At 33.6% G+C, this 15,402-nt stretch overlaps 1 protein-coding gene across 5 annotated transcripts in view; it reads left to right on the forward strand.

Annotated features, from left to right (window-relative positions):
• LOC134229340 (neuroligin-2-like) overlaps nt 1-15,402 on the forward strand; it is a 176,459-nt gene that overhangs the window by 145,387 nt on the left and 15,670 nt on the right. The window contains exon 1 of one of the 5 annotated variants that reach the window (XM_062711081.1): nt 10,129-10,664. The exons of the other annotated variants lie outside the window; for them this stretch is intronic. Coding sequence (XP_062567065.1) covers nt 10,226-10,664 — 439 coding nt within the window. The 5' untranslated portion in view covers nt 10,129-10,225. Of the gene's footprint in view, nt 1-10,128; nt 10,665-15,402 lie in introns of those variants that run through there. 5 annotated transcript variants of the gene reach the window in all.

Here is a 15,402-nt window from a genome sequence, read left to right on the forward strand (position 1 = left end):
AAGATCATTTAATGAAATCCTAGCATGTTGTTGGGGAAAGAGTACATATAGCTATAGGCATTATTCGCTTTTTAACTTGACGAGCGATCAAATTGGTTCGGTTTATATTTAATTATTAAATGTAAAGTCATCAAACAATGATGGACATTACATAATGATAAAGAGACGAACTGAAAAACTGTATCTACTTTAAATTAGCAATAAATAGGAAAAGTTATGGTACTATTATGTATATTTTATGCCTGCCACTTGTTTTTAAAAAAAAATTAAATAGCAATTTACTCTGACATATGTATTCTTCCAAGAAAACTGTGTACATATTTACTCAGTGCCTTTAATTTTTTTTTATCTTATGTCTTGTATAATATTATAGATGTTCTCATACAATGGAAAGAGGTTATAAAAGATAACGAAAACGAGTGTACTTAAAAAATCCCCTCCGTGAAAAGTTTTTTCACGTTTGTATAAGAAGAAAGATTCAATATTATATTTAAGTTAATAAAAATACTTTTAAATTTAAAAAATTCGAAACAAGCTACTTTTAATTAATCAAGATGCAATTTCAATATATTTAGTTAGGATTTGAATGACGACTTAAAGTAAATTTCTTGTAGTTGTAAAAATATAAATCCTTCATATGGATCCCAAATGATATCCTTAAATGTAACAAGGAATATAAAACACAGTTTACGAAAAGAATCCGGTCTATTAAAGCTATCATGAGATCGATTTGGGGGAGAATTGGACACCTATAAACTCTAATTTACTTGTTATGCGTTCCCTTGATATTAACCTACAATCATAAACAAAAAAGGGCGAGAGTTAGAGTATCATTTAAACTTTATTTTATTTCTTCATCTTGGTGTGATCTGAATTGTTTATAAAATTAAATGCAGACGCATTTCTTTATTCACCAGGAATTAGCCATTTTACTCTACATCGAGTATTCATTAATCTTTTTTTTTTTATTACCAGATATATACCAAATATAAACTTGTTCTTTCGAAAGCACCTTTTTTATGCGAAAAAAAAATAATTGGATATCTCATCCACGTTTGGTATAAATATCTACATGTATATTGCCCTGAATGGTCGGTGCATGCTATCGTTTCAGAATGCATCTCTTAAAATGAATTACACGAAGCAAATGTTATGAACAGAAATTTCTTTCATGCAAAATGATACTTAAAATAATTTCTTGTAACGAATAGAATTTTAGTACTATCCTTTTCCTAGGACTTGGATCCAGTTGGAAAAGGAAAAACTAAATGAAAACAATCGCTATTCTGTAAAAACGCAAGGCTATAATAATAAGGCTGTAATGATAAAAGAATCGAGAAAAATATAGGGAGCTTTTTTAAAAAGCTTCCCGTCTTTAGCAACAATCTTAAACTGTAAACTGATCTACACCTTGATTTTGTATTTTTCTACATTAGCTTTTTACTGGCATTAGCCCTACCACGGTTGTCGCTCGGAAAGTAAACTTTGACTGCGAGAGCTTATCGGCAAAAGCTATAATTCAAACAAGAAAGGGGAAAAGAATAATAACAAATTGTAAAGTCTGCAAGCAATAAAAATCAAATTTTATTTATAATGAAGTTAAAGAGATCTTTTTATTTTTTTGCTATACAAAAAATCATGTTATTAGGAATTAATTACTGCTGAAATTTTTTTTAAACTGAAAAATCTGCAAAATTGTTATCAGAAAATTAGATCATCAGAAAGTTATTCTTGCCTTGAACAGCATTTCAACCAATGAAATTTTGAAAATTTTCTACATTAGCTTTTTACCAATCACAAAAGAGAGGCATTAGTCCTAAGACTGTAAAAAACTTCAACTATACAATACCGTCTTCCAAGTAAACTTTGACTTGCCGAGAGCTTTCGGCAAACCTAACGAGACGCGAAGCGTCGAGTTTGATTCCATGATTCCTTCTTTAATACAAGTTATAACTGGGGAATATATTAAAATACACCAAATTGTTTAATATTAATCCATTAAACAAAGCAATAAAAATCAAGAAAATTTTATTTTTTATAATGAAGTTAAAGAGGATCTTTTTATTTTTTTGCTATACAAAAAACCGTAACTATGTTATTAGGCGGCCGGGAATTAATTACTTTCATGTACATATATTTATAATTATTTAATGTTGACTTTTGTAAAATATTCCTTTTTTTTGCATTAAAGAAAATAAAATCTTGCCAAATTTTATTGTTGGGGGGGGGGGGGTCACTGATTCGAAAATTAGCATACATATAAATACAAAATTTAATTTTATCTCTGAAATTTGCCTTTAACAGCATTTCAACCAATAAAATAATTGAAAATTTTTTGAAAAAATGAGTTGAAATGATTTGTTAAAATCAGAAAAGAGAGGATGATGACAGTATATCATAAAACTTCTGTAAAAAACTTCAACTATGACATGCATGGTCTGATACAAGGAATGTACGGAACTCTTTAGAGTTTCAAATTTAAGTAGATAGACGGTCGAAGGGATAATAACAGGGTAAGTGAACATTTGTCAAAACAAAAGAGTTACAAAAGGCGCGAAAACATCTCAGGTGATAAAATAATTGCCGTAAATTTACAATGAACCACAACTCGCCACTTTCTGACCGTGCGGTATTTGCTTCCAAACATTCCGATTAATTCATAACATAATTATAAATACACGAAATCTAATCTATTAACTTAACAATGGCGTCAAAATATATTAAAACCCTAACGAATCACTTTTAGCAATATATCTATATAAAGTTTAATATTAATATTAAACAAAGCAATAACAGCTTAGTTCGCTTTATGTTACGGTTTGTTTAACGCGCAAGAAAATTAATTGTGCCATATTTTTGCGTACTAAGTCAAAAACTTAGCAAGCTTTATGTTACGAGCCCCAGTTTCAGAGAGTGGTGATATGGATTCAGAAAACCAGTGTGGTGATCCGGAAAGTCGGATCATGACGTCACGTGATTGCATAAAATCAACAGTAAAATGAGTGATACACATTAGGTATACAATAAATATATATTATTATAACAGTAACTTGATCCGAAGGGTCGTACCACGTCGAGTTGACAGGTGCAGATCATCAGATCTAACGAGACGCGAAGCGTCGAGTTTGATCTGATGATCCGCGCCTGTCAACGAGACGTGATACGGCTCTTCGGATCAAGTTACTGTTATAATGATAAATTTATTATATACCCCCTTGTAACTGGCTCAATATATTAAAATAATCCTTTGGAGACCAATGGTATAATATTAATCCAATAAACACAGCATTAAAGCAAAGGACTTTTTAACGCGCAAGAAAAATAACGTCATGTTTCTGCGTACTACGTCATCAGTTTCAGAGAGTGGTGATATGGATTCAGAAAACCACAGTGTGGTGATCCGGAAAGTCGGATCACGGCGTCACGTGATTGCATGAATTCAACAGTAAAATTGAGTGATACACGTTAGGTATATAATAAAGGCGATTATTGGTTGATCGTGTGTTGTTTTACATTACGATTCGAGAATATTTTTTTTTACTCATTAAGAGACGTCACAATATATAAAATAATTATAATTATAATGAATTTAAACCTTTAGTTGGCACTCAGGACCCTTAAGCACTAAAGATTTTTTGGACCTCGGATCTCGGTTTATAAGGTCTCATCCAAAAGACCCCGACTTTCACTTTAAGTGCCGAGCCGCTTGTAATGAACAGTGTTTAAGACTAGTAAACATAAAAAGTGTATACATGTACCACCATAGGCTATCGTAAATATAAATGCATTTCCTTAATGCTACATTTGTGCTTAGAGTTCCTTTGGACAGACGGGAAGGTAGACAAAAAACGCTTTGACCTTATCTTCGATTATGGGAATATAAACAACAAAAAGACTCGCCCCACCGACCGTAAAAAAATATCAGATCAAACTCATATAGCATAATCAATTGAAAGTAGAATTGAGACAAGACTTTTTTTATCGATCCTTCTTAGACTAGCAGACATACAACCAAAATTAATATAAAGGAAACAAATAGAAACCTCTAGCTTAGTTTACAAAAAAAAACACCAAGAAAAAAAAATAATTTTTATACAGATACAAATTTGCCTCAATCTTCAATAAATTGTAGATCACTATATATACCAGAATTGATGTATTTGATATATATTGTATGTTATTATTTTTGGATTCATTGTTCATGTCCTTATGATCATCCCAGAATACTCCATTGAATGTATTACATCACAGAAAAATAAAGCTCTCTGTATTGAATAAAAGTGGATTGTTATGGATATGCCGAGTTCCTTTAATACAGTGTGTAAGATACAAGGAAAATTATCTTTCTAATTGGAACTATTTTTGCTTGACCACGCGGATTTATTTCCGTCGGTGACCAATGATCCCGCCGCGGCGATCGAAGTCCAATTACTTTGCATCCTCCATAATAATGTTTGCATCTCGTCGGAGAGACCGATTCATCACCGCGTAAACAATCGTAGATTACGAATTCAGACTCACTATCATATTATTGCCGTGATTATTTCATTATTTTCGATTAATGCAGGAGATAGATCAATTTTGTACCGAATAATAGATGAAAATGATCAAGTTTGATGGGTTGTGCGAATTGCTTTTGTGTCTTCTATTGTTCGATTCTGCAGAACGAGCAGATATAAGTATTCATGATATAAGTACCATTTGCTAACACCAATGCCTGTAATGAAAACAGATTTCCCAACTGTGATGAACAAAAATATCCCTCAGGCTGTATACCGGATATTGGCAATAACATACTAAAACGAAGGAGGGACGGAATGCATGTCATCGGTTATATATCCGGTCAACTTGCATTTTTGCATTGCTTACTATATGATTAACCTAAAAAATGAATTTCTAATGTACTACAAATATTGTATCGAATCGGAAATTTGGCGGTTCTTTTAAACCCCGACTGATATGATTCAATTTTTAGCTCTTCTGAGCCAAAGGCTCAAAGAGCTAATGCTATGGCCATTTGTGCGGTGTGCGTCGTGCGGTGTGCGTTAACTTTATAGAATATGGGCCATAACTCAAGAACCCCTTGGCCAATCAGTGTCAAATTTGTCACAGGGTATCCTTGGCCCAAGGGCTACCATTTATACTAAAATAAGGGTTGGGACCCTAAAACAAGGGGAGATAATCAGGAAAACAAAACCAAAAGTACTGGTTGCTAAAAAATCTTCTTCTCCAGAACTACCAGGCAGATTTTCACCAAACTTACATACAAGGATCAGGATATGTTGAAGATTAAAAATTGTTCAAGGCATGACCCTGGGGCAAAGGGCGTGGTCTCAAGGTCACTTTAAAGTTGACCTAAATTTACAATTAATGAAAATGTTTATATTTTGCTTACTATAAGGACTAGGATCATCAAATCTTGTAAGTTGATGCATCTTAGGACTTCACATCATGTTAACTCAAAAGTAGTTTACGATGACCTACTTTTTTAATTTTGCGGGTATTTGTTTTCAAATTGATTTGAAGGCATATTTTGGACACTTTAAGGCCTATGATCATCAAACTTAGTCAGTTGATGCATCTTGGGCCCTTGAACAACGTAAACTTGAAAGTAGGTCACCATGACCTACTTTTTGAACTTTATGACCTATCCTTTTTAAACATTTTATCTCATTATTTCAGGCACTGAAAGGGTTAGAATCATCAAATTTTGTAAGTTGCTGCATCTTGGGACCTAAAAACATATTAAAGAAAAAGTAGGTTACTATGACCTACTTTTAGAATTTTACAGGCATTTGTTTTCAAATTGTTTAAAAGGCATATTTTGATTACCTTCAAACCTACGATCATCAAATTGGTCAGGCGATGCATCTTGGGACTCTGAAAAATGTCGACCAAAATGTAGGTCACGGTGACCTACTTTTGACATTTTATGGCTATATTTAAGTATCTTAGGTATTTATTGGCTTAGAATCATCAAACTTTGTGAGTTGATGCATCTTGGGTTTTTGGAGAGTGATGACCAAAAATTAGGTCACAGTGACCTACTTTCGACATTTTATGGCTATATTTAAGTATCTCTGGTACTTATTGGCTTAGAATCATCAAACTTTGTGAGTTGATGCATCTTGGGTTTTCGGAGAGTGATGACCAAAAATTAGGTCACAGTGACCTACTTTTGACATTTTATGGCTATATTTTAGTATCTCCGGTACTTATTGGCTTAGAATCATCAAATTTTGTCAGTTGATGCATCTTTGGTTTTCCGAGAATTTCGACCAAAAAGTAGGTCACAGTGACCTACTTTTGACATTTCATGGCTATATTTATGTATCTCTAGTACTAATTGGTTTAGAATCATCATACTTTGTCAGTTGATGCATCTTGGGTTTTCGGGAATTTCGTCCAAAAAGTAGGTCATGGCGACCTACTTTTGAATATCTCAGGTATTTATTGGCTTAGAATTATTACACTTGGTCAGCAGATGCATCTTGGGACTCTAAAAAATGTCAACCAAAATGTAGGTCATGATGACCTACTTTTGACATTTTATGGCTATATTTAAGTACCTGATATTTTCCGGTACTTATTGGCTTAGAATCATCAAACTTTGTCAGTTGATGCATCTTGGGTTTTTCAGAGAGTGTCGACCAAAAAGTAGGTCACGGTGACATTTTATGGCTATATTTAAGTATCTTAGGTATTTATTGGCTTAGAATTATAAAACTTTGTCAGTTGATGCATTTTGTGTTTTCCAAAAATGTAGACCAAAAAGTAGTCCTAATTGGCTAAGAATCTCCAAACTTTGTCAGGTGATGCAACCTGGGTCTTAGAATACTGAGGGTTAGAGGCTTCAAATACAATTGATAGGTTGTATAATTTATCAGAAGAGCGATTCAAGGCCCTTGGGCCTCTTGTTAAGAACAAGGGCGCTTTTGATTGGCATTCGGCAGGAATCTGGGCGTAATTGAAAAGTAAAAATTTTATCGACATGTCGCATGAAATTTTAACATTTTTTTTTATTTATCGGGTTCCTGTGCAATAGAGGAGGAAAATATTTTCCTGAAATTGAGCTTTGATTTGCTAAAAAATAACTTGAAAATTGGCCAGATCAGACATTTGGTACAAAAAGGTACATTTTCTAAAATTTTTCTCTCTCTGGGTCTTCTCTCCATAATTTTAAAACGTTATTTGTGTGTATTTTAATTCAAAGAAACGAATACACTTTTTTAGCTCTACTGGTCAGAGACCAGAAGAGCATATGCGATAGTAATGCGTCCGTCTGTCTGTCAGTCTGTAAACAATTTTTCAAAATGCTACTCCTCGTACAGTTTTGGTCTGATTTCAATATAACTTGGCACACAAGTAGAGTACACTAAGATACATAATTCTGTGTATCGGTTTTTGATTACGATGAACGGTGTTGCCATGGTTACTAAAAATAGAATTTTCTGTGAAATTCTTTCAAAATGCTACTCCTCCTACAGTTTTGGTCTGATTTGAATATAACTTGGCACACAAGTAGACTACACTAAGATACATAATTCTGTATATCGGTTTTTGATTTCGATGAACGGTGGTGCCGTGGTTACTAAAAATAGAAATTTCTGTGAAATTCTTTCAAAATGCTACTCCTCCTACAGTTTTGGTCTGATTTCAATATAACATGGCACACAAGTAGACTACACTGAGATACATAATTCTGTATATTGGTTTTTTATTTCGATGAATGGTGTTGACGTGGTTACTAAAAATAGAAATTTCTGTGAAATTCTTTCAAAATGCTACTCCTCCTACAGTTTTGGTCTGATTTCAATATAACTTGGCACACAAATAGACTACACTAAGATACATAATTCTGTATATCGATTTTTGATTTCGATGAACGGTGTTGCCGTGGTTACTAAAAATAGAAATTTCTGTGAAATTCTTTCAAAATGCTACTCCTCCTACAGTTTTGGTCTGATTTCAATATAACATGGCACACAAGTAGACTACACTAAGATACATAATTCTATGTATCAGTTTTTCACTTCAATGAACGGTGTTGCCGTGGTTACTAAAAATAGAAATTTCTGTTAAATACTCTCAAAATGCTACTCCAAATACAGTTTTAGTGTGATTATAATATAATGTGGCATGCAAGTAGACTACACTAAGAACATAAATAGACTTAATCAAGGATCATTATTCTATTTATTGCTGTAGAAAAGTTTTAATTCCCAACTGTTTAAGTACTTTTTTCTTCCTTTGCTATAAGTACAAACCAGTAGAGCTTCAGTCTCGACAGAGACTTCTGGTTTAAAAATGGAGAGAAGACCCAGAGACCACGAAAAATGAACTTTCCCCCAAAAAATCCAAATGTATGAATGTGGTGCTTTTTTGTCCTTTTAAAATTATCTGTGTATGTGTAGCGGTGATAGCTTAGTAAGTTGGGCTACCTGTTCTATGCACTCGAAGCGTAAAGTTTTTGGTTCGAGTCTGGCGTGGGGCGTTTATTTTTTTTTATGCAAACAGCCATTTATTTTGTCAGTTTCGTTTTATGTACTGATGTATTAAAATTATTTTGAATTAGATAAACTTTGGTTCAGTTTGGTTCTCGAGCGAAATAAATTCTAATCTTCTATTCAATAATGTACAGGTACAAGTATCATGCATCAATGCATTAAATATTTTAGCTTTTTATTTTCTGTGAAACATTACTATGTTATAGTACCACCTAGGAAAAACAGACATAAATGTTACAATTTCACAAGGTCTATTAAACTGAATAAATAAAACCTATGGACGTGTTTGAAAAATCTGACCAGCTACATTGTATGTTCAGCCAACCAGATCATGGACATTTAAACCATAAATGTTTCGTACTTGTCAAATGATTCCTGCAGATCACTCGCCAAATGCGCCCATCTTCTTTAAAAAAGTTAGGTATATTTGTGTTGCCGTGGATATGTTGATAACAAAGGTTTTGTCGAAGTAATTTGTGAAACCTTTCAGACCATCTTTTTGTGTACGTGTTGTAAATTTTGATTTTACCGGAATGCAATAAATAAAAATTTGTCATGTGGTAATTTGCCATTCGGTACATCGGCCATCGATACATGTATATTTCTGTTTCTAAAGTGGTTACTATTTTTCTTCGAGTAGTCCCACAATGAACAATTTTCATAGATCGGAAAAATGCTGTTTATGTAAATGGACATCTATTTATGTAAACAATAAAATCATCTATAATCGTTTTAACAAATATCTCTCTTTTTTGCATGTGGTATGAAAATTGACGTCTCTTGGAAACCGTATAATGGAAAACGTTCAATATTGTGTCAGAAATGATCCAAGTAAAACATTAAACGTTACATTATTTTCCTTCTCGCTGTTACGGTGTCTAGCTGGTGTGATAAACGATAGTGAATTCAGCTATCTGTTATTGCCATCTGATCGATTATTTGTATATTTGTCATAAACAAAGAATGGTGAGGATGTTCATTTGTATGTTTTACGTAAAGCCCTCGAGGAGATCATTTCAACAATACTCGGCTGTGATATCTCTTGCATGAGGTAATTTTCCTAAACCGAGTACTGTATCAATACGCGTGTATCTGGGTAGGAAAAATGTAGAAATATCATTTAAAGCATTATGACTGTCTTCCGGTAACCTGTTCTATTATATATTCAAATTACTCGAGGCCTTAGGAAGCTATGATCACGTGACTCTGTGGAATATTTCCCCGTCTATCGTCTTTCGAATTAAGATAAATATCTCCTTTTTCTGCAGGGTGAAAATAGACTGTATTACCGAAAATCCCCTTTATTCATATGTTCCCCTGTGATATTCAAACGATTCATATAAACTTCCATGCCAGATCATTTATTTTTGTTTTCAATAAACTGGAAATCCTTGCAATCAATTTTCATAGTTTGGCACAAAGTTAAGCAAGATGGAATGATCAATTGGATCTTCAGTCCAATGGCTAACGTTCTACCATGAGACATTTTACGGTCACTGTCAAACATCTAGGTGTGGATAAGCAGTGCGCGCGCCTAAAAATACGTGTTGAAGAGAACGAGAAATATACATCCTTGATTCGTGAAGATCTAGTATTGATTAAATTTCACGCCAAGATTTCGCATTGTGAGTTTTGTGATCTTGTAAATGTCATGAATATACCTACCGTATGAGAAACGGCTCTCGACAAGATTCGTCGCTTACTGGCCGTCTCGGAATATGAGAGGTCTCCTATTCGTCATGATATTCGCATGTAATTTACTGGGGATTTTGGCTCCTGTGATCATTCGTCACATGACCTCCGAAATACCACTGAGACAGGGACGGGTACGGGGATCGCTGATAGAGTTCCCCATGACAGGGGAAAGGAAAATGACGCCAACGGAAGCCTTCTATGGACTGTCTTACGCTTCTCTTGGAAATGGCCAGTTAAGATTTCAAAAGCCTTTTAAATCACATGAGATTTGGCGAGGAACAAAATTTTTAAATGAATCGAAATTACCTTGTTCACAACTTCGACTTAATTTGTCAAATGCCAATGAAGTATCTTATGTGTACCCCCAAGGGAGGAGTGAGCATATTAGTAATATTGAGTTATACACAGCTCGCACTATCGAGGACTGTCTAACACTGACCCTGTATAAACCATACTGGAGAGGTAAGTCATGCTTGTAATTGAAGCCTACGGTTTGGTAATCAACAACTTCACAGTTTAGAAAGAGTAAAGGGCTCTTTTGCAATAGCTGCAATTCATTGTTGACCATGTGTTTTCTGTATAACGTTTAAAGTTAAAAAATATTTCTCGAAAGAAACACGCCTTCAGATATGAAAATATTAATAATTTTGTAGCTCATCTTAGCATAAACCTGCTAAGCAAACATGCTTCAAGATAATAATTATGCATTCTGTTGTTCACAACAGCTGAAATTAGCGCTTTTGCATTTGGTTCGCAGCTTTCATTTTTGTTAACTGGAATTAAAGTCAACTTTTATTGAGAATTAGAATGTGTAAAATTTAAAAATATAAATATTATTTTAAATAATCAGTATAATTTATACTTTGTTATTTGTGCTATGATATGTAACGTTTACAAAGAGGTAATAGACATGTTACAGAGGGTTGAACAAATCAATACAAGTACATCGAGATGACTGATGAGATTATTCCCAAAAAGGAACGAGCTGCCGTGTGTCTAATCGTTTGCCATATCATACGGTTCTTAAACAAAGTGCTAATCAATCCATTTATCCGTATTGGATACGAAACTTCGGCCAAGACAGCAAGTTTTAGCTCGGTTTCTCCTCAGATGTAACCCAGACCCTCCGAAGCAATCTACATTGCAGATAGATGCAAATAGTGATAATAAGCGAAAAAATCGAAGGCATTGTTCTCATGTTGTGACTATTGACCATTTCACAAAATATTTGGCGGATTTTCTTGCGGTGACTCTATGCCGCGATATTCATTATCTCGCGTTGACGCTTCTTCTCTATCGTTAATGCCATTCGGAACTCCCACCAACTGCGGCAATTCGGACTTCATTAGTCTCTAGATTCCTTAGTAATAAAACGAATCTCCAACGATTATCCCCGTAAGGCGCATGAAGTACAGCAAACCAAATGAACATATCTTCAGCAAACACGCTATTCAATGAATCTTGTAACAGGTTTTGTCGCCACTAAACAGTAAAAAAAAGAAACAGGAAATAGCATTTTTATAGAAAAGAATCTCGAAGCTGGTTTATTTTTAGTTAAGTTATTGAATATCAGCTGTGCAATTCTCGATCATCTTTTGTTAAACGAAAGTAAAAGTAATTGCCAGGGCCTTGGGATATCTGATTACCATAAAATGTGGCAAGATAATTTAGAATGAAAAAGAAATAAATTTTAATGTTCTCCTTAATTGATTTGAACTTTTTGGATTCATGTACATGATGTACGATTCAGAAATCTCAAGAAATCCGAAAACAGGAAATTAGACCATAAAGTATAAAATATAAAGGATAATATTTTGATAAAGTATCGATTGATTTTACTTCCTTTGGACTCTTTTTGTGAAGCTATTCTTGGCAATTAAGGTACAAGTCAAAATACTCTGTCAGAAATGGAAAGATAATGAACAAGTAAACCATTCCTAAGACTTCAATGAAACAATGCAAATTGTGGGTAGATCAAACCTTTCAAAACATTAGAGGAAAGATCAGGTGCCAGGGAGCATCCCCTATTGACTAGCCGTGCATGCGCTTAGTGTCATAAAGGAGTAAGGTAGAAATCTGCAGTCAATTCGTATCCTTAACATACCCTAACAAATCAACTCGTCGCTCTCATATGCCCTAACGACAGATGGCATTTGCAATATTAATCAAAAGTCATTGTATCAACTATCAAATTTGCGAAACGTTGATTTTTCACAAGATAGTTGATACCATTGTATCATCAACTTCTTGACAATAACCTGTCTAATTCTAGAAATAAAGTTTAATTGTTCGTTAGCCATCAGTGCTTTATCAGTATTATAAGACAGATTACTGACAAGAAGTGCAAAGCTCCTTATTGCCTTTTATGCCTTTCCAAACTGCTATGAAAAAGGACAAACATGTATGTATATTGAAGTTGTGTTTTATTGATCAAATGAAGGTTTTCAAATATTTCTTACATACATGTACATGTACAATTATAACAAACTCTATATGAACTACTGTTTGCCAAAACGCTATTGTAGAAAAGAATGGGAATATAATTTTCTTCATAAATCGCATTTAAAGGATTCAGTTTGATACATTCAATCAAAACCGAATCCGATTAAGGGTAAAATATACAGTTAATTGATCCATATTTATCAAATGAAATCAACAGTGAAAGAACTTTTCATGTAGTAGTGTCGGAAGAAATTCTGCCTCATAAGAATACAGAACAGGTCTGCTAATAATGAGACACTATATAAGTATATATTGTTACATGTATCAATGGGCATTGTTGGGAAATGCTTTCCAAAGATACATTCGTGTCAAAATTGTCGATGAGGAACTCATTTGTACGTATTAAGACGTGGTTTTTTTTGCAATTCATTCTGCATATTATAAGTTCGTTGTGGCAAAACTGCTGTGCAGTATGTTCATATATGATTGCGCCCATGTGAAAAGGGTCCTTATGGCAATTTTTATGCATTTTGAGTTTTTCACGTATTCTGATAGAGTAAGGTTAGAAGTTGTCAAATATGAATTTTTATGGTCCTACGTCTACCCTAAGTAGGTTTTTTCTTTATTTTTATCAAATATACTTTAACAGGTTAATAATGACGTCATGTTTTTCAACAACGTCAAAAACGTTTTGAGAGTGAACGTGAAATGATTTCCTTCTGTTATTTTACTACGGTGATTAATAGTTGTATAATATTTGATATTTTCCATGCACATTATATTTATCTCATTGTCTCTTTTAATTATTAATAATTATTTAATAGTTGTGTTTATTATGGATTCATCAGTGGTGTATAGTATTATGAGTGAGTGTTTGTTTTACATTTCACTTTTCTATGACACCAGGGGGAAACCTGAACAGCGGGCAACATCCATTCATTTTTTTTTTTGAAACAATTATTTTCTCAAACAAAATATTTACTGTTAATCCATGCAAGAGTCATTTGATAAGCCTGTAGAATTCATTTGAAAATTATTTTACTTTATACATTGCTCTCGATAGGTCAAGATTTCAGCATAAACGATATATCTTTAGTTACCATTTATGTGAAAATTATTTTTTTTTAAATTACAACATTACGCTACCTAAATGCTACTGCGAGGTGAAAATTTATTTGATTGTTCTTTCTTTCTAAATTTTATATAAAGACAGAAAAATTGTGAAGTGTGGTACATGTAACATGTACATTTGTAATTACGATACACAATAGACAGTAGATAACAAGGAAATTCGGTTGATTCACTGCATCTATTAGGTTGTCTGTCTGCATTGGGTCAAAAATGACACTGCTTTTTTGAAAATATAAAGAATACACGAAATATTTTTCAGTCTACCAGTAAAAATATTTTAATATTAACCAATAAAAAGGTGGAAATTTTACAAACCAATGAATGAGTTATAATCTGCAATCATTTACACAATAGGTAAACCCAGGATTAACATTTGTAGGATTATGTGTATGTTGGTGAAGGGGGGGGGGGTAAAATCTAAATGGCAGAAACTTACAATTCTTGTGAACACGAGTTAAAATAAATCAAAAATTATTTTTTTTTACTTCAAAAAATTTAGGTGCACCCTGTACCATCAACCCTACAACTTGCAGATTCACTTTTTTATTTAGGTTTGAAATAATGCTGCCTATTATTCTTCATTTTATATTTGTACCTTTAATTCTGAGCCTGGAACTGAATTGCAATGAATTCAGTATTGTTAATCATGTATATAATGATACCCTAAAATTAAAAAATCTGGTTTTATTTTATGAAATGGATGGTTTTAGAAGCACACCCATAGAATTAAATTAAAGATGCCATTTACGGTTGATATGTATAGCTTTTGTTCGGGTAGGGTGGGTTAAAGATTATAACATATGTACTGTAATTGTTTATGCCTAAATATACAGTCAGTTAAATTGAATATGACTGTATTGTATAATATATTTCCTAACAATTGTCTGTGAACTGGCTGAGCTTTGAAATGTCAGATTTTTGTAGGGATGTAAACATGACCTAATTAAAAAAAATCCCCTTCATTCTAATGTTGTTTTCTAATTCTATTCTATAAAGTGAGTTTTAAAGAGTATTCTGGTCCCGTTCCCAGGGACGTAGCAACGGGGAGGGGGGCAGGGGGGCCTGGCCCTTCACTTTTTCCCTTAACCTTACTTATACTACAGGAATTGATAATTGAAAGTCTGCCCCCCCACTATTAGTGATGTACGGAAAACGTAGTATAAAAATTGGTACTGAAAAAAGTTGGCCTCTAACCCTCCCCCCCTCCTCCCCACGAAATAGGATTTTCGATTTAATTTGTGCAACATTAACTTTTTTTTTGCTTGCCAACTTTTTCAGGGAAGTAAAAAGAAATTCTCTGGTTGCCCCCCCCCCCCCTCCCCCTTTCAAAAACGATGCTACGTGCCTGGTGCCAGAAGCTTGGATATGCTAAGCTTTGTAGAGCCTACATGTTACAGAAATATACCCCCACCCCCATCCCCTGCACTGCAGCCAAAATGAAACAAAATGCAAGCATATTGTTGCGGTTTTATGTCATGTATTTTCAGCATTTAATTTTATTTTCTGTTAGCATTTACATGTAGAAATGAAACCCGACCCTGAACTTATAAAGATTTTTTTATCAACCAAAGCAAATAAATAATTTTTGAGCATATTTGATAATATTTATTCATAATTTGATGGCAGG

The sequence above is a fragment of the Saccostrea cucullata genome, unplaced genomic scaffold, assembly GCF_032062105.1.
Source record: "Saccostrea cucullata isolate Sc308-1 unplaced genomic scaffold, CSIRO_AGI_Scuc_v1 ctg41, whole genome shotgun sequence".
Classification (NCBI taxonomy): Eukaryota; Metazoa; Mollusca; class Bivalvia; order Ostreida; family Ostreidae; genus Saccostrea; species Saccostrea cuccullata.